This window comes from Pecten maximus, chromosome 12 (genome assembly GCF_902652985.1).
Source record: "Pecten maximus chromosome 12, xPecMax1.1, whole genome shotgun sequence".
Lineage (NCBI taxonomy): Eukaryota > Metazoa > Mollusca > Bivalvia > Pectinida > Pectinidae > Pecten > Pecten maximus.
This window is the reverse complement of record NC_047026.1, coordinates 745,417-766,987: the sequence shown is the minus strand read 5'-3', so window position 1 is coordinate 766,987 and position 21,571 is coordinate 745,417. Positions and strand designations below refer to the sequence as shown.

Here is a 21,571-nt window from a genome sequence, read left to right as displayed (position 1 = left end):
TGACCATCTATAGAGGGGGCTATACCGGTTATATCTCATTGACTTGTACGTCATGTCCTAGCCTGACCATCTATAGAGGGGGCTATACCGGTTATATCACATTGACTTGTACGTCATGTCCTAGTCTGACCATCTATAGAGGGGGCTATACCGGTTATATCACATTGACTTGTACGTCATGTCCTAGTCTGACCATCTATAGAGGGGGCTATACCGGTTATATCTCATTGACTTGTACGTCATGTCCTAGTCTGACCATCTATAGAGGGGCCATACCGGTTATATCTCATTGACTTGTACGTCATGTCCTAGTCTGACCATCTATAGAGGGCGCCATACCGGTTATATATCATTGACTTGTACGTCATGTCCTAGCCTGACCATCTATAGAGGGTCTATACTGGTTATATCTCATTGACTTGTACGTCATGTCCTAGTCTGACCATCTATAGAGGGGGCTATACCGGTTATATCTCATTGACTTGTACGTCATGTCCTAGCCTGACCATCTATAGAGGGTCTATACCTGTTATATCTCATTGACTTGTACGTCATGTCCTAGCCTGACCATCTATAGAGGGGCTATACCGGTTATATCTCATTGACTTGTACGTCATGTCCTAGTCTGACCATCTATAGAGGGGACTATACCGGTTATATCTCATTGACTTGTACGTCATGTCCTAGTCTGACCATCTATAGAGGGTCTATACCGGTTGTACATCATGTCCTAGTCATTATTGCTTAATGACAGGAATCTGCTGAATCGGTTCTTTAGGACATAGGAAGTGTGACCTCTGCCAGAGGTCAAGTGTTAAATCAATAGTCTATCACATCTGCATCAATAGCAGTCAATACAGGTTGTTTAGCTGAATCTCTGAAATCTTATGGAAATGAGTCAGACAATCAATAGATTTTAACCCATCAGATTTTATTTAGGTCACTGGTTGGCAATGTAAGCTCTCAAAATAAAGAAAATTTTTATATAAAACATGAAGAATCTGAAATCTTTGAAGTTATTCAAATAAAATATGGAGAAGTTTTATATTTGTTCTGTCCACTTATCCGGGAACAATAATTTACACAAAATGTCAAAAACACTGATCTGTACCATATTGAGTTCATTAAGTCATTAATCCAAATTCATATCCTCAATCAAAATTAATGACTTTGGAAATTTAAAGATTTCTTCAGCTGGCATGCCAAATAAATGATACTATATTTCATAACTGAGTAGAGTACAGATTCAATTTGGACAGAATTTGGGATATATATATATATATAGCCCTTTAAATAGTTGATACATACACTTTACTCAATCCTATATCATTGTCAGTACAAATGTACCAAGTTAGTAAACAGGTACTTATATATATACTGTACCAACAATCTCTCCAGAAATTAATGCAAGTCTAGTATAATGGCCAGTCACTTCATGCAACATCCCAGTTATAAATATGAATACACATTATTTTGATGTTAGCTGATAATTGTCTGCCATAGTAGTCCCCTCATAATGTATATAGCTGTCACTATAAAACTTACTAGCTGTACCAATGTTAACTATATATGATAAAGTTCCTATCCTTACCTATATGAGATCACAGTACGTCTCCTTTCTGTTTTACACAATTAAATGATGTTCCTTCCCTTAGTATATAAAAGCTGATTCTGTTTTGGTGACATACTCACTGCTATCTAATACACATTCACACCCACATTAGACATGTTCTTCACAGCAAGAAGTTTTATAGGATAGGACTAAAACTGAACTAATATACCCATCTCCGAATTCTAATATCCGTGTATCTTTCAGTGACGGTCACCATACATGCACACATCACAATTTTATCTGTATCTCCACACACAATATACTCTACATAGATGTATCCGAGTGTCATAAACTAGGGCAAATTGTTGACTCATAGTCAAATAATTGTAATCGCAGTATATACATAATTATATATACATGTTAAACTAAGCTAGGTAAACCACCACATGACATCCGTAAATAAACACCTGTTCTCATAATCAGGTCAAACCTATATAAATACTCAGATATTATTTTTCTATCCAATAAAACAGGCCTACTATATATAAACCAACGTAATACAGACGACTCTGATTTTCATTTCATACTTTGTGTGTGATTTGTAAACAAGTCAGAAATTTTCTTTTGTGTGATCAGAAGTCTGTAGGCCGTTTATGTCAGTTAACAAAAAACAGGACAAACACATATATATCAGGACATATAAGATCCTTCCACACGTTTTATAGCAATGGACGTTTTCTTGATCATGATGTGATCATAATGCCTAAAAGAGAATTCGTGTTCTGAATATCACAGCTGTTTTATGGAATCATTTAATTCAGAATTGTGAACTGGTTATTAAACAAGTCCACAAATGAATCCGAGTCGTCAGATCAGGTGGAATAGTGTATTATCACTGTATTACTCCACGATCATAAATGAAATGTAGCGGTTGTGTTATTGATCAGACCACATCAGTAATAAACTCTTCTTTTTTTTCAGATGATACCACCGAGAAGCCATCAATTATTTTTTTTCTTTTGAACAGCATTTGAACTTAAAAACCATGATGTTTCACAGAAAGATTCACCACTATAAAAACCAAAACTGTATTTGTTAACTATTGATAATCTAAAAGAAATTATTTGTTGGACACCATATATATATATATCTTACAAATTTCATTACACACTGACTGTATCATCATATGTATACCGGTACTCAAGTTAGATCAAGTTAGGGACACAAGTATTGAAATACATCATCAGTGAACAATGAAATTAATTCTATTGTTATATTTACCATCATAATTCATCCGAGACAAGCTCATCAGCTAGAGGAGGTATAACAGAGACAAACATTTTCTGCTCTCATCTATTTTAGATTTCGACATAGAATCATCGACACTATATATATATGATAATAACCGCGTTTTGTACACAGATCCGATTGTTTTTACAATAATGTAGTATGATTATTGACAGTTTGATAATGTTAACATTATCCACAACCTTAATTGAAGATGGCTTGAAGTTGATGAGCAGCCACTAATCTTTACTTAGTACACTATTATATTTTGTCAGTACATTTGTACTTAGATTTTCCGGGGCTAAAATTTCCCAGTTGCCCACTAGGCCAGTCAGACCAGTTCTAGAGTATTACACTTCGCACAACCACGCCTTATAAACATATTCTGCAGTAAACATTAACATATATTTGTTTGTATATATAAACATTCAAGCTGTATTTATTCTCACTCGCCATGACCGGACATATGGCGAAATTAAAACCACCACAAATATTTTCAACTACATGTATACAGTATACACAATTCCTACAAATGACGTATAAATTCAGTTAAATCTGAAATACATTGCATCGGATGTGTTAAAAAGCATGTCACTGTCAGATCCTTTCATGAATTTAAGTAATAGCATAGAGGTTTCTTACATACATATGATGTCATCAAATTCTTGGTCATATTATGCATGTACTCCATGTCGAGAATGAAAAGTGAAACATGTTTTAATTCTAAACATGTTATAATTGCACTATATATATCCACACTCAAGGCCATGAAGACTGATCCAAACCTCTCGTGTTTTTTAATGCATAGTCACCTTATATTATCATTAGTGGATCTGAAAGCTTGACTATCTACACCAGCAGGTGTGAAAGCATCAACAAAATTACATATGTATACAGGTCAAGTTTACATTGTAAATTATACATTAACGACACAACAGATTACTATCAAATTACAGAGACCTCCAGGACATTATCATTCTATAAGTGTAATAATGTACACATCTGCCATATTTGTACATGTTCATTGATAAAAATATTGTTAGATATAGATTGAAATCTTCAAATTAATTGAAACGTTCAAATACACATGCAATAATCATTCTAGGTAATTTGCCTTGACAAAAGTATGTTGTAATTTTGTCATGTATTGTTTTGTACAGTGTAAGTGATATTTTCCGAACATTTCAATGTGACATAATTAGTGGTCCCTATTTTCCTTTTTCGGCATAGCCATATAATATTCTTTTGGCCAGGATATATATGACGCGACAGGTGGCGTTACTGGTCAAGATGAAGTATGTGATTGGTCAATGCAAAATGCAGATATGCAGTTAAAAACAAAACAAAGTTAAGATTGAATGCAAGCTGAATAATTAATATAAAAGTGGATGTATCTTTTCAAATGACACATTAATAAATTATATATATATTATTATATACAATGTATTATATATATATTTTGTTTTATTTAAATAAATCTGTGCTGAAAAACATTAGTTCGTTAATTTATTTCACCAGCAGATTTATATTATAACCACAGGCATTAAAACTAAACCGTTTATCTTTTTTAAAGATACTTCTTGTTTCAATACAGTTTATAAAATTCTTTATAGTTATATAATTGCACCAATTTGTTGAAGAATGATACTCTGCTGTAGTACTACTTCCACTACGTATACTTGGGAAAACAAATCTATATAATAACATATATACAGTGGAACTTCGTTAACTCGAACTCGGAAAACTCGAATACCCCGCTTAACTTGAAGTACCTCGTCAGTCCCAGCCGAACTCTCTCTTTATCTTAGTAAAGACAACTCGGAAAAACTCGAACTCGGAAAACTCGAAAAACTCGGATAATACGAAGTGAAAATTTGGTCCCAACAATAAAAATCCTATTTGAAATGATCAAATAACTCGAAGTATATTTCGTGTCCAACAACGATCACAGGTAAACGCAGACATTTTTTAACAGCTAAATTCCGTTTGTAATACATCGGCACTACAAACCTACATGCTATTATAAGTGTTTCATAAATTCATTAAAGAAATTGTCGGTGGAATCTTATAACAACAACTCTTGGTGATAAAAAGTACTGCTTTACTTACATCAGTTAATTTCCTAAGGCGGTCGCCGATATCAGTACACACGATAGTCAACAACTCATCTACCCGTTCGCTCAAGCTGATGTTTTTACAGGTGTAGAAATGAAACAGTCACCGGTGCTGATTAAATCTTTAAACTGCTGAAACAATCGCATAATTACTGCCGAGGTGTTCAGAATACGACTGTAACGGTCAGCGCTGTCTATTAAATCGCGATCGGATAAAACGCTAACTCAGAAACAGTAACATTTTATACGCACAAGCGCAGCCCAACTTCCGGTGCTAATACACATGGAAATGGCGTGGTTATCAATAAAACGTTAGTAGACCGATCAAACAGTATTTTATATGTCCAATAAAAGGTAGTGGTTCGGTTACGTTTTACATACAATCTGTGTTAAACTTAAACGGTTATTTGATTTGACATGAATAAATTGCTATTCTGTTGAAATTCCGTTTTATCTTTATTCCTTTTGCAAACATGACTCGCACATCAGATCGTTATTGAAGTGACTAAGTGAAAGAAACTTTATCGTGACTGTTTATCGGCAAAACTACACCAAACTACAAGTGACAGAACGAAACATTACATATATCTTCACATGAATTGACCAGTCTTCACACTAAACTGATGAGCGACAGAGCGGAGTTATAATGATTATACAATGTTGACGAACATTGACCAAACTTTTCACCAAAAATGATAACTCGCTTCATTCGAACACTCGGATAACTCTAAGTTTTTTCGTGGTCCCGTCGACTTCGAGTTAACGAAGTTCCACTGTATATACATCATGATCATATCATAATGATTGTCCTTGCATGGTTTTCTTAAGAAATAAAATCAATTTTATCTACAGAGACAAAAATGCATCAAAACATTGGGATTCATAATTATGTAAGACATCCTGTTGAAGTTGAACATGTATACATGCTCCTGTTCATCTATCTGCATCAATCGACTGTATGCTTCAGTGAGGTAGCACTATAAATTGGCAAAGTTCCGGCCTATCACAAGGCCGTCCTTAAATGACCTTAGCTGTTAATAGGACGTTAAACAAAATAAACCAAACCAAACCAGCATCAATCGATATCCCACCAATTCATTATATATCATTAGTCTCAAAGAATTCAAATGACATTGATGAAAAATGTAAAACTGTTAAAGTGTCAATTCATGTTGTCTTATCCGTTATCATGAACAACCAAAATAAAGCTTTAAGACAGCAACATACTAAACTAAAAAAAGGGGCAATAACTCTGTCAAAAACACAGATATTGATTCATAGTTCTTTGTGGTGTTTTCTCCATGTCTGAATCAAAACATAATTGCATTGGAGCATATAGATATTATATTCCTAATGCAGGAATTTAAATGTGGATAGAGTATATAACATATCTATTGCTCTGGAAAAACTATCTGGTTTACATGTATGCATATATATCAATATCATATCAAACCTATGTAAATTCGGAGAAACCAATTGCAAGGAACAAGTTGAGGACAAGATTATCTACAGTGCAGATCAACAAATAGGTTTAATAATCTGTATACAATATACTTATTAAGTACTTTTATCTTTGATGTACATACGTAATAAGTAACAAAACGGACCTATATATGTGTGGAAATGCATGCAGGATGCTCAACTTCATAAACAAACGTTTTTAAAAATGTATTTAATTTCATATCTATTACACATTTCCATTCTGCTTGAAATTTTAAAAAAAGAAAAAGAAGGATATTTCCGGATCATAAAATTTTAGTATGATGGATTTTAACACAATTTGAGAATATTGTATGAAGAAAATTGAAGTCACTAGCTATATATAGCCACAAGGAAAATTGTTTGGATGTCAATGCAAGTGCTCTAACTGCTAGAACATATAACTACCCTCGGTCAGGAAGAACCTTGGGGCCTTAACTTGAAACAAAAGGGAAGCTCATAACAATGGCCCATAACAATGGCCACTTATTAACTGTATGTATACACACCCATTTCACAAGTAATATTAAGTGTTGGATAAGGATGTTTATTTGGTGGATATTTTCTGAAATATCTAAGACTTTAATTATAATGTTAAACCTGTACGAAAACATATATGTTATTTGATCTGTAGCTCTCAAATAAGCATTTAATTGTTCTTAAGAATAAATATATATATCACATTGGACATTGACACACTAAGAATTGTTTGATGATCAAAAACATTTGATATACTGCATAGTCTCCAAGACCATATCAAATGCTTTTACTTAACTAAGATATCAATTTGCAGGGTCAAAATCTATATACAGCTATTACCGGTATATAAATATATCCGACATAACATTAAAATTTGTTACAGTAATATTTCAAAAATTCTTTATACATATGTAATATATATGATGACACAAAATTCTACTTTTCAAATTATTAATTGACGCCCACATTATGTCATATATTTCGAAACCTGTTAATTTGTTTAATTTCATATATATTCATGCACAATATTAATACCCTCTCTGAAAGCTTTACAAATTAAACCTGATCATGAATCTATCACCTTTAAAAACTTACAAATTTGCAATTTTCAATAGTTTTTTAATATGAATTTTACTTACTAATTTCAGAAAGAAGTCATCACTTTTTTTTTACATTTACATATTTCAAAAGACTGGAGATTATATTAACAAATCAGTGAGGTAAGGAGCTTTTCATACGATTCATTCCGTGGACCCATCCTCTTTCCCTATAAAAAGGTGGCATGGGGATGTGCTTATTAGGTCAAATATGGCATAATTAACTATCAGATTAATATAGCAGTTAAAAGATTCCATCTTTGTCTTAACCCTTGAATCATAAATGGGCTAGACAAAGGTACAATTGATTTATTTTTACCTGACTTTCTGCTGTTGCTTTCGAATTCCCTGGCATATATAATCAGGTATGGCATCAATAGGTCTTATATAAATGAAACATAATTTATTGAGTCCTTATAATTTTGGTTTGAATGGGATTCCTGAAAATATGACCTAACTATTTTCCATGCATAAAATGGCTATGGGAGATTCAAAAGCTGAAACGCAAACTCTTAAACTATTAACATATTTGAATGCATATGTATACCCTTAAGATTAATATACTATATATTATAAACATGCATAAATAATGAGCAATTTCACACAAGAATTCAAATATGAAAAAAAAAAAAAGTAATATAATAGCTATGTAATTACCTTGATAAAAACCCAGAAATGCCTTTCCGCTTTGGTTTGGCACCTCTATCATCAATTCCGCTGTCTTGAGAACCATTCTTACATCGATCAAATGAATTTCTTGAATGAAGATTTATTTCCATAAAACCTCCATCCCCAGTGTCTATACAAAGTCCTGTCCCCTCACCGTCGTCTATGGAGGCTGCTGACACTGAAAAGTCTGTACAAGTGCTAAGACTAGAGAGGCTGGAGGCATCATTAAATGTCCGGAGTAGAGAATCTCCAGTATGCACCCTGTGAATTCCAGAATCAAGATCCAAACTGCTACATGTTAGCTGGTCTGGTTCCTTTAATCTCAATAAAGAATCAGTTTCACCTAAACTTCCAGTGTCTATATTAGTTTGTTTCAATATCTCTGAGTTTTGGTCAATGTCATCTATATTGAGTATCGTTTCTGTTGATGTGCTTTGATTACTGTCATGTTCAGATAACGCGCCTGAATTGCATGCAGCTGATTCTTCAGGCGTATCAGTTGAAGTAGAGTCTCCTTGACTTTTAACTATTCCTTTCTTGTTCGTGACTAGTTGACGAGTTGTAGGAATGTACACAAGTGGTAACTGAATGTTTTGCAGAACTGTAGATAACCGATTATTCGATCCCTCGTTGATGTCCAGTGGAACATCTTGAGTAAGAGTGATTGGCGTAATTACAAGTCCAGATTTAAGTCTTACACCTGGATCCAACCCCGTCTCACAATAAGATTGGTAATTATTATTCGAGTGTGACGATATGTTTTCAACACCAGATGTAGAGCTGTTTGACCGTTTACAATCTGGTTCATCCCTATCAAACCCATTGCACTCATCTTCTGAACTGCAACTTATGTTACACTCCTTTAAACTGTTTTCGTCTGATAAAAGTCTTTCACTACCATTAGCCCCATTGGTGCTGCTGAAGCAATGGTGTGCTGTCTCTTTTATACGAGATTTCAGAATGTCAACATCAACATTGTTCTGGCTATCAACAAACCTCATGGTACAGGTATCTTCCGATTCAGTTGAGATTATACCGGAATAGGAATCAGCAGGCAGATCTTCACACATGCCTAATATCGCCCTCTCATTTTTTCGTATTGAAGGAAGCAAATCAAGTTTGCCCATGCTGTACACACAAACAAAGCACAGTCACATTCATAGCTGCTTTGACAGTTGTGTGTATCGGTACTGAAAAATATCCAAAGACCGAAGTCAAATGGAAAGGTTCTGATAGAGACATGGCTATATTACATATATTAAACACACCAAGCCACATCAAGTTAATACCAATGTAAAATATACGATCTCTGTTTACTCTCAAGAGCCATGATCACCTTCGAGTCGAGTTCGAAGTTCACTGTTCTTCAGTTTGGCATCTCCTTGTCGTCCATCTTGGAAATATGCTAATGAGGGGGCGTTATAAAGAAAATAAAGGAAAATAAGCTAAATTTTTATGTAATTATTTACCTTTAATAATAGGTTAAATACTTTTACAACAAAATGGTAAAATATCTGAATATTAAAAATAATTCTATTACGAATTCAATTTCCCATGATACCCCAAAACTCGCGCCATTTTTATAATTTTCAAGACGAGAAGTGGAGGGTGGAAGTGCTACGGAGAAAATGTGTTCTCTCCTGGCAGCTGGTTGATGTCTTCCAGAGAATATTGGTGTACGAACTAAAATATCTTTATAGTGTTTGAAATTTTATGTACGACCCATGTCTTATTTGTGTTAAGTTTATTAAATAGCTACCGACCCTCCATAGTGGGAGAGATTATGCATTTGCACATATCTACTGCATATGTAGCAGCTATTTATTGCTTTAACAAACTTGTAAAAGACAGTTATTTTGGATAAAAAAGCATGCGCACATGAAACTTAAAGGGTGTTTTAGCAACATTCTAACATATTGAAAGTGGAATTCGGTACACTTAAAATAACCAAATGACGAACTCATCCACGAATGTTTTGATGTGGTATATTTGTTAAGGGATAGATAGTCAGAAAAATTCAAAACAGATCAAATAACATAGTTTATGATTAATATATGATCATGGTCAGAGATCTTAGCAAAAAGTTTATTTTTTGTGTGAAACAGTTAAAATAATATTGTATCGGTGTTCATCTATGTCGTGACAGGCTTTACTGTAAAGTGAGACAGTTTATATAGTTTTACATGAATATAAATAGCCATTTTTTTTATCATGAAAACTATCAATACAACACTATTTTGAACAAAAACAAGCCTGGCATGATATGTGAATATTGATGTAATTTTGTAGAACAAACAACTGAAACATGAACATAAGAGAAACAATTGCTTGATTTAATCCAGTGATGTACAGAAAACTGCCTCATTTTGATGTCCTACACATATATATTCAGTACACAAGAAATATAATGCATCCAGCAGTTAAATTAGGGTTGAAATACAGAAAACTATCGGTAAAAAGTCCCCAAATTTTGTTGTTAAATCTCTGAAATAGTTGAAAGAATTTTGCTGCAATACCCGGGTATATTGGCTTTCGCAATATTTTTTCCCACCCCAAACTAGTGATATCTTAAGTGGACATCCTACCATTAGGCAATCACGAAGGGAAATGTCCACGGATCTTGAGCAGCTAGTGGTAGGTGGTAATTGTTGAATTAATTGATGTCTGCTTCTGAATTCCTTGTTAAAGGTATAGAGCCATGATAATGCCTTACCAGAGTCCTGGGTTTGACTACTCGGGGATTGACACTAAATTAATGAAGTTGACAGACCGCCGGGCTGCCAGGTTTTGGAATGAGGCAGCCCGGGCAGCCAAAGGTGATGGGGGATTTGGGAGCATTGTCCCTCAAGCCCTTACCCCAACACTGAGGAAAAAAATGAATATTCTAGATGCAGTTTCTTGCTTTCTAGTTCATTCTCTGCATAAAATATAAGACCTTACACCAAAGGGTTTCATTCAAGATGTTTTGAAAATAAAATTATTGAAGTAAATGAAGAAAACTTTAGCTGGACATCATACATTTGACTGAAAATGTTGGCAGCCTATATATATATAAATCTACAAGGCTACTGTTCAGGCAATCAACTTTTTTTTTTCACTTTGAATAACACTTTGTTCTCATGTTCAAGACACCTTTTTATATATATATATAGCTTACAAATGGATTATACATGATTGAGAATGTATATATTCTTACTGGTACTTTTCATCTGTGAATATTCTTATTCCTCAATAAATGAACAATTGTAGTCTTACAATTTTACAATCTAAGGTAATTAGATACACATGAAAATTTAAACTTCAAAGTTATAACAAGATGGAGAAAATGAAGAAAGTTTGAAACTGGAACCTTTAATTTTGAGCTCTGACTGGCATGTAATGTCACCAAGTGAAATTTCGGGTCATCATGTTGTTGACAATTACAGGTCCACTATGTACTTCATTCTCATTGTATCAGTTTATAACAGGATAGGCCAACTCCCATCAAGCCATCCATATGATCTTAAATAACAGTTATATTGTTCTCAATTTTCTGCAGGATAAACAGCAGTCAAGAAATATTCAATATGGAACGTGGGAAATTCAAAAGCAGACTACCAGAAGCTGAGAATGATTCGGACTCCAATGATGTAAGATGAAAACAACTTCATTGTATGAATTTAATTGAATATATGGAATTTTACAGCATTCATGAGGTTTGTGGAAAAAATGTACGATTGTCATGCTTAACATGAAAAATGAAAATGATTTAGAAGTACATGGTAGTTGCCAATGTTTGTTTGCTAGGTTTATCACATGAACAGCCAAGGACATTTTGTGGCAGGATCTTATGTAATATTGCCAGTGCTGGTTATATTGGAGACACGTTAATAGTGATATTGATTAATCGGCACACTACTACCTATAGCAGTTTACAATTTTGGGATAAGTTCATTTTAATAAAATCATCAATAAGGTCTTTTCATATTTCATTGGATTTTGTAGGTTATCTTTGTGAATCCAACAGACCACGATGGGCCAAGCTATGAGCCCACATCCCGGGACCTGAGACTTATCAAAAGAGGAATCAAAAAGCCAACTATGTCTGCGGAAGACCGCAATGACCAGATTCTTCGAGGTATATCAGTGTCTGCCCAATTCATGGTTTGTAACAAATGATCAAATAGAGCCATTCTGATTCGGCCATTTTCTGATAATGACTCATATACTGTAGTGCTATTATGATTAATCAGTTTTGTAGACATCTGGTCATTTGTACTTGATAATTGATCCTTGATTATCATGATCGATGGTTCAACAAATATTAGCTTTTTATACTTTTCATTCGGATGTTTGTTTATATCAAAATCGGAAGCCCATGTAACAGTAATGCTGATTGGCTAAGAGCTCCCCAACAACAACCAATCAGAGCTAGCATTTCACTAGTAGATCTAGTATTTCACTAGTAATGATATCGTGAATCAAAACAGCAGAACTGAACTGTAGGCCTGACAGGATAATTAAATTATATTTGGTCATGACAATTAAATTTTATATGAGTATCTTGCCAGTTTGAGATTCGGAACACAGTTACCAACATTCGGTTTCCTTGATCAACGACTAACACATGTACTGTTAACATAAAATTGGCATAGTGTTACAACTGTTGCTTTTATTATAGGTCACCTGACATCTCAAGTGACCTATTATAATTGACTTTCGTCCACTGTCGTCCATAAATAATTTACATTTTTGACTTCGTCTCAATAACCAGGGGGCAGAGAGACCTATTATTGGGCCTATAGCATGCATGGATGGAGGGCTATCTATATTGTTTAAATGAATGACCTTGGCCTTCATTCAAGGTCAAGGGGGTCAAATATTTGCTAATCTACATGGTTATTTATAACAAGTGCAGTCTTTTGAGCACTTTACCTAGCTACATGACAGAATTACACTTGTTACTTTAATCAAGTCTCAAATAAAAATACTCCCAGTTCCCTTTGAGTTTGGACCAAAAATTTAACCTGGAAAATTGAGACAAAATGCTTGGGAAGTGCTGGGATTTTGTTATGGAAAATCTGTACGAACCGCATAGCATGTTGAACTGATGAACTACCAAATTTATTAAAATAAATGACCTTGGTCTACTTTCAAGGTCACAGTGTCAAATGTTCTTAAATATTCAAACGACTTCTCAAAATCAAAAAGGTCCAGATGCCTTAAGCGTGCCATAATACATGCTGGGATGAAGCACTACCTGATTTGTGTAAATAAATGACCTTGACCTATATCCATAGTCATAGGGGTCAAATTTATTTTAAATAATTAAGCAAGTTTTTCAAGTGATGACAATGGCCAGTGATATGCTCAGATATATTTATAAATGACTGCCATTCTAGGGCATTGATATTTAAATGAATCACCTTAATAGATTTTTCAAGGTCTTTGATGTTTCACCTTAAACCCACTTCTCAGATTAATGCCAGATGAGCGGTACATGCCCATTGAGCCTCTTGTTTATTTCTAATTTCTTTTTGTGCATTGTGACTTGATTCATAAACAATCATTAATTGATTGTTTGTCACTTGTGTAAAAGTAATGAACATTCATGGTTTTACAAGTGATTCCCAACACTAGTACAATTGAATGGTTGAAGTATAGATAAATTCTCAAATGGTCAGGACTACTTGGTAGATACAATTTATTCAATATTGCTAATTTTTAGCTCACCTGGACCGAAGGTGCGGTGAGCTTATGTCATGATGTGGCGTCCGTCGTCCGTTGTCCATCAACATTTGCTTCCAATCGCTTTTAGTCAAAAGGATTTTGACCAAATTTGGTCAGAAACATCCTTGGCAGAAGGGGATCAGATTTTGCTTAAATGGTGATTCTGACCCCCAAGGGGCCAGAGGGGCGGGGCCCAATAGGGGAAATTGAGGCAATTCCTTTAAATCGCTACTAGTCTTAAAGACCAAAGGGGCAGGACCCAATAGGGGAAATAGAGATAATTCCTTTAAATCGCTACTAGTCATAAGGTTATTAACGGATTTGAACCCAATTTGGTCAGAAATATACTTGGGGAAAGCGAAACAGATTTTACATTAATGATGACTCTGATCCCCAAGGGGTCAAAAAGGGGAAATAGAGGTAATTCCTTTAAATCGCGAATAGTCATTAAGTTATGAATGGATTTGAATCCAATTTGGTCAGAAACATCCTTGAAGAAAGCAAAATAGATTTTGCATTAATGATGACTTTGAACCCAAGGGGCCAAAGGGGTGGGACCCAATAGGGGAAATAGAGATAATTCCTTTAAATCGCGAATAGTCATTAAGTTAAGAATGGATTTGAACCCAATTTGATCAGAAACATCCTTGGAGAAAGCAAAACCGATTTTGCATTAATGATGACTTTGACCCCCAAGGGACCAAATGGGTGTGGCCCCATAGGGGAAATAATTGTAATTCCTTTGAATCGCTACTAGTCATAAAGTTATCAATGCATGTTGTAAACTTAAAGAGTCAATATTTCTTTAAGGCAGTGTGGATCCCCATACTATGACCATATATAGCATTGTTTGAGGTTGACAAACAAAACAAATTGAACATGAACATTATTTGGACATTTGGTCAAATCCAACCAGGTGAGCGATGCAGGCCCCATGGGCCTCTTGTTTAATACAGAAGCTTCTGAATTTTTTCTTCTTTTCTGAAGTCTTGATAAAAAAGTGATGAAAATATTTATTTGATACATGTGTGATTTAACAGGATATTGTGGAAAACAAAGCAAGTGCTTGTTCTTTAAAAATGTTGTGTTCATCAGATCTCTAATTAAACTGTGGTGATATTTCAGACGCAGGAATCGACACTACTGGTATGAGTAAACAAGAGAAAAAAGAGTTTGTGGTGAGTTGTGTTCAGAATCAAATCTCTGTGTAATTAAAGCATATTGCTGGCTTTCATCATTTTAATGGCTGAAAGGCCACCTGAGGCCTTATGTTGGGCATGCTATATGCTTGAACAAGTTCTAATGAATATTCAAAGGCTTAGAGTGATGATATCTGGCCAGTGATAAATGGCAGCTAGCCTGGATATTCAAATGAATGACCTTAATACATTTTTCAAGGTTGTTGAAGTCAAAAGATGTTTCACCTTAAACCCACTTATCAGATGAATGCCAGGTAAGTTATACATCCCCATTGGGCCTCATGTTTCATTAATTAAATTAATTATAAACTTGGGTACCCTTGGGCCAATGAAGCTCAAACTTCATACAGTGCCTTCTTATTGAAAGTGTTTGCTTAGAATTGCTTTTTAGCATCAAAGTTCAAAGGGTAAGGTCACTTACTATATATTAATAAAGAAATCACCTTCCGTGCAAAATGTAGACTTTGCTTTGGTGAATCTAACTCAAACTTCTTTCATTACTTCCTTACTAAAGTGTTTGCTTAGAATTCATTAATAGTTTCAAAGGTCATGGTCACTGTTACTATAAATAGAAAATCAGTTCCCTTGCAATAACATGAGTTTCCTTTGGGCCGCACAACCTCAAACTTTGAAAGTGCTTGCATGGGATTGCTTTTCTCTGTCAAAAGTCAAGGTTACTGTTGCTAAATATAGAAATTCAGTTTCCAAGCAATAAGGTCCTGTACTGAAGTTCAAACTTTCTGAAATTTCATGTGAAAAGATGATGCACATTATAGGTTTAAAAACTTCTTAAGGTCAAGATCAAGGTTGCTGTTACTGAAAATATAACTAGGAATATACTGAAGTACATCATATCAGGCCCTTACAGAAGGCAAAATGTGTATATGCATGATCTTACTCTGTGAAATACAGATGTGCAGTAGTAATTTAAAAAGTTGCTAATGTTAAGGTCAAGGTCATAGTGTAATTTGTATATTTGCAGCATATAAGTAGTAATTCTATGTCAGTGTATGACTTAAGTTTAATTTAGACACAAACATATTGGGTAGCCCTTACTGACATGTCAGTAATGTATTCAATTTATTCTCATTTTTATGGAGGCGTTTACGCCTGCCATATTACAATCACCTACGAGTTGTGACGTCACAATCTCTCACTTTCATTTTCGTTTTATTTCCTTTCACAATTCATTTTGTTGTTTCTTTCGGTTCATATATGATGTAGTTGGACTATATATACATTTATGAAAACTATCAAGACTACAAATAAAGTGCTATTACATGAAAAAAGGTATATTCAGTATAAATTTCTCTTCGGCGGAAGCCCGGAATTTGAGACCTCTGGTGGTAATTTCTGTAACTAGGGGGAATGATTCGCTTATAATTAGTTCCAAGTATGAGGCACGCATTGTAGTCCGTCATTCAAAGTAGATGTGCACAGAAATGTGTTAACTATGCTGATAATGTTGTGAACATGTCAGGAACTATTTTGAATAAACAATAAGAATAATGTCTTGTAAATATCTACACCTGCATCGATTTTTGCAAATCTATACAGTATCGAAAATACTGTTTGAAGGGAGATAACTGCGAGATTCTGACGTTACCTTACAGAGGACACTTGTTTAACTACTAGGAATAAAGACGGCATAACAACCAAGCGCAAACAAATTCCCGATTTTCATAATACCCTCCAGGTTTTGGCTAACAACATTTCTTTTGTTTACAACTTGGTAGTTTGTTCACGAGATTTTATGAGATTTGGTCCGATATTTAGCGATCACGTGTTCCGTCTGTTTACGTGAGCGAGCACTCTGTCAAAATGGAGGCACGTGGACACGGGCTTCACACGAAGCATCAAAGTGTGATGTTTGTCGCTAGAAATTAATATCTATCAACATGAATTAAAGGCAAGTTGCTTACAAAGTTTAAATCAGTTTGTTGACCCACTGAAATAAGCGTTTGTTTATTTAGGACGAAACTGTTTACGATAAGTTGTTCGCTTATAGTCCGAATTTTCTGACGATCTTGCTATATACTATATGCAGACTTCATTCAGCTTTAAGGCGATATCAACACCAGAACCCTTCGGATTACTGCGGTAACTGATCGAAGTCACTGTGTTTCAAATCTATGAATCGGTAGACCGACGTGATGGCGTGATAGAATTCGATCGTTTATTTTTTAAAACTAAGAAAACTGGCACATATCTGTCGTGGTGGTCATTTGTGCTGTACCTTCCCCGACAGAGACAATATACAGAATCTGGATTTTTGTGATAAGGTTTACTGCAGTTGCTACTCGCACTCGTAATATATATGAAAATGCTAAATTATTATTGAACCAGCTTGTCTTATTTATATATTATTCAGCTCACGATTCAACCTTTTCAAATGTTTTCATGTAATATATATATACATTTGTATGCACCAAGCTGTGAAATGTTTGTATTACATAGAATATTTAAACAATACAAAGTAATTGTAGATTAACAAAATGTATACCAATTGCATTTTAACCTATTAGTACAATTTTTTGTTGTTTTCATGTAATATAACTTTTTGTTGTTTTCATGTAAAATGATAAATACATGTATATCTGTTGGCAATCGATATCGAATCCATATAATATAAGACTTTCTCAAATATCAATATTCCTCATAACTTTCAAAATAAATCTATATTTGCTTTTGAAATTTAATTTAAAATGTTTGATTTTCATGTCACGAACAAATCCCTTAAAATGATCATCAATCTCCTTATTGGTCTCCAGAAAGTGTGAAAATAAATGAAACTTTTTTGTCAATAATTCTATTTATTATGAATTCATGTATAACCATTTAGGTTTTTTCCAATGTTGACCTTTAAAACTATATATATATATACAAGCAACAATCTGTGGGATGTCAAATATGGAAGGCTATAGCTGTTTAAGGATAAATTGCCAAAAATGCTTATACGTACTGTTTCTTATCACTGTGATCACTTATATTGGGTTTTTGACTATTATGTGTTATTGCTACTTAAGTGTGAATTTTTTCGGCTTAAGTGATAATGTATTTCTTTGTACTTATGTGCAACAGACATCGCGAGAGTTTAATTCTCCTACATATAATATTGACTCCTACAAAAAGAAGTTGAGTGATCATGAGTGGTTGACTACGAGAGGCATTTTATCAAATCTCATATTGACCATACTGATTGCTCATGATCATATTTCATCCGGCCTAGTAAACTCTAGAAAAAACATCTTAATTTATGAAAGTAGCTAACTCCTTTAATGTATGTGTAAAAATTAAGTATATATATATATCGTACAAAACATCAAACTTCTAATATGGTAGATATGAAACATACATTTAGGCTGACTGCCTGATAATATAATACAATTTGTACAGAGTTTACAATCCTTTGACATTCAGCTCATAATATACACCATTATAATTTGATCTGTCGTCATGCGTCGGTCTTCTTCTTAAGACCAAGATATTGCAGAATGGTGTACAAAAGGTTCTTAAGCTGTTTTATCAAAATTGTTAATTTCATGGCCCCCTATGTGTCGCATTCTCCCTGGGGAGAGGATACATTTTACTATAGTTTATATAGGAAACTCATCACACATATTTTAGCATAATTTGTTTCATTTTCATTGGAAATTGGTTCGCACGTGGTTAGGGCAAACTTTTCTCAATGATATATTGTCAGAGAATGTCAAGGCCAACAACTTGTTATGGGTTTGAATGTCAAAAATAAAAATCTTATATTGATTATTTTTTTCATTTCATATGAAAGAACATAGTCCACTGAAACAGAATGTGCATATTTTATTGTCATCAGATAAAAATATGGCAGAAAGATATGGCACTTGGAAAAGAATCATAAAGCTATTTTCTCCAGCCAAAATTAAAAAATAATCCAAAATTGCAGAATAAAGGTTTCTGCTCTTTTATCTATAATATACACATGAAGGCTTGATGTTTGGCGCATCGATAACATATGGCTGGCTACAAACGTTATACTTATATTTGACCTTAACCTTCATTCAAGGTCACGGGGGTCAAATGATGAAGAAAATTCAAAGTTCTTTCAAAATTATTAATTTAGGTCACATTTTAAAGAATCAGCCCTTTTAAAGGTGTGTGCAATGTATCAAGGTCAAATAATCAAAATGACGCAGATATGGCACTTTTAAAAAGAAATTCCTACCAAAATGAAAAAATGACCAAAAACTGCACATACACATGAAGGCTGGATATTTGGCAAACAGATACATGTAACATGTGTGACTGGCTAAAAATATTGAGTTTATCTCTCTGACCTTGACTTTCATTCACATTTTAAAGAACCGGCTCTTATGAAGGTGTGTGTGAAGTTTCAAGGGCAAATTATTAAAAATGATGCAGACATGCCCTTTAAAGAATGTTTTCTTGCCAAAATTAAAAATTATCCATAATTTGCAATTCAATTGTTGGCTCAAAAGGGGTCAATTTGGCTCAATTGACATAAATAACTTCTTCTCTGAAACTAAGCAATCGATATAGCTCATACTTGACTGGTAGCATCCTTTTGGGTAGGGATTCAAAATTGTAAAAATGGTGAGGTTGACCCCCGGGGGGCTGGGTCAAAAGGGGTCAATTGGTTTCTCTGAAACTAAGTTATGGATATAACTCACATTGGTGTGGTAGCAATCCCTATGGGGTTGTACCCAAAGTCAATTTCATTTCATAGATTAATTGCACAATTTGGTATAAAACCTACATTTGTATGGTAGCATGGTTATGGGGTGGGTATTCAAAATTGTACGAATGTTGGGGTTAACCTCCCGGGGGCCGAAGGATGGGACCAAAATAGGTCAATTTTGCTAAATTGACATTTTTAGAATAACAATAAACCAATGTACATGTACCCATATAAAATGCTTATGATATATTGACATAGAAATACCAGCGACAAATAAACTTAAGCATCATTCTTGTTTCATATCTCATAAAACTAGGTGAACGATACAGGCTCTCTGGGCCTCTTGTTTTATCTGTGAAACCATTCAGATCCCAACTCCATAATCTTGCTGGACACCAAGAGATGAACACAATCCTGATGTAAAAATAGGCCCAGGGTTCTTTCCCCACCCCAAGGGACTTATACAATCATATTGAATTGATATCAAATATGAAAGTTTTCTTCAATATTTTGCATGTAAAACGCTGTATATTTATATACAGTACCTATAGCTACTAGGCTATTATCTACATCTTGGTGGTAAATTAAAAAGCAACAAATCACAAATCACAGTTTATTGTTAATATTGACATTGGATCTATTAAAATAGATGGAATTGATATCTAATTTTGAAATAATTGTCCTTAAAAATGAGGTCTTTGTTGAAAAAAAAGTGTAATAACTTTTAAAAGCCGTCAATCTAATTTTGATATTATTCTAAGATCAAAATAGAAAGGAATAAACAATTTTGTTTACAAGATATTGAAAGACATTGCACACTTTCAACAAAAAAAGTAGCAGACACTCCCTGTATTTTCAATACATATCGTGTATTGTTATAACTTATCGAAATGCATATCATATTGTTTCGACATTTCTAATACACAGGCCTATAAAATATAAGTTTGTTTTAAACACATAAATGCAAATTTTGAACTACTTAAGTATAAAAGATGGTTTAAAGTATGAATGTTAATGACATGTACCTAAGTAGAAGTTGATTTGAAAAAATTTAAAATGTTTGACTTTTTAAGTAAAAGTAAAGGTTTGATTGAAATAAGAAATGTTTAACTACTTTTAGAAGTAGGTTTGCAACTTTTAAGATGGTCAAAACCATTATGTACATCGGAACAGTCTAAACCATTACATTCATCAGGACTGTGAAAACCATTATGTCCGGTTGGTTTGACACACTTAAGTGGAAATGTTTAGTCATGTTGATATCAGTTTAATTTGTATTCTTGCTTTATTTCAAATATCTCCTTTTACATCTGACTAACGCCTCCTACAGTACTTTCAGTACTTTGATTTGTTCTGTTGACTAGATAGTATTGGAAAGAATGATCACTTTGTTAGTGTTAGCAGTAATCATAAAAAAAAATAAAAAAAACTTGTAATAGCTTAATATTAACCCTTTGTATGTGTTCAAAGTGCACTTTTAACTTTTAACAGAAAGTCATAATGATGTCAAAGGATGATGGTACACCAAATTCTGAGAAAAGTGGGACTAGTGATACCCCAAGTGATGCTGGGAATTCTTCGTCAAGTCAGAACCAACACACTGATATCAGGTTAGCCAATTATCAAAATCAAGGTAACAATACAAATGTTCCACTTGCTGTATTTGTTTATAATAGTGTCTTTGATAAAAAGCACAATTTGTGGACACTGTTTCAATTGACTCCTATCCATCCCGCAGTCAATTGTTTTAATGTTACTTTTAAGAACACTTCAGTATATAGAAGGAAAGATATTATGGGGGAAAAAAT

The 21,571-nt window shown here is 34.0% G+C and overlaps 2 protein-coding genes across 2 annotated transcripts in view; one reads left to right on the top strand and one right to left on the bottom strand.

Annotated features, from left to right (window-relative positions):
* LOC117339250 (TBC1 domain family member 14-like) overlaps nt 1-9,563 on the bottom strand; it is a 55,611-nt gene extending 46,048 nt beyond the window's left edge. Inside the window, exon 1 of the mRNA XM_033900729.1 lies at nt 8,166-9,563. Coding sequence (XP_033756620.1) covers nt 8,166-9,304 — 1,139 coding nt within the window. The 5' untranslated portion in view covers nt 9,305-9,563. The remainder of the gene's footprint in view (nt 1-8,165) is intronic.
* A 197-nt stretch (nt 9,564-9,760) lies between these two features.
* Nucleotides 9,761-21,571, top strand: part of LOC117339178 — a 36,938-nt gene continuing 25,127 nt past the window's right edge. The window contains exons 1-5 of the mRNA XM_033900625.1: nt 9,761-9,853; nt 11,716-11,806; nt 12,162-12,294; nt 15,012-15,064; nt 21,255-21,373. Coding sequence (XP_033756516.1) covers nt 11,744-11,806; nt 12,162-12,294; nt 15,012-15,064; nt 21,255-21,373 — 368 coding nt within the window. The 5' untranslated portion in view covers nt 9,761-9,853; nt 11,716-11,743. The remainder of the gene's footprint in view (nt 9,854-11,715; nt 11,807-12,161; nt 12,295-15,011; nt 15,065-21,254; nt 21,374-21,571) is intronic.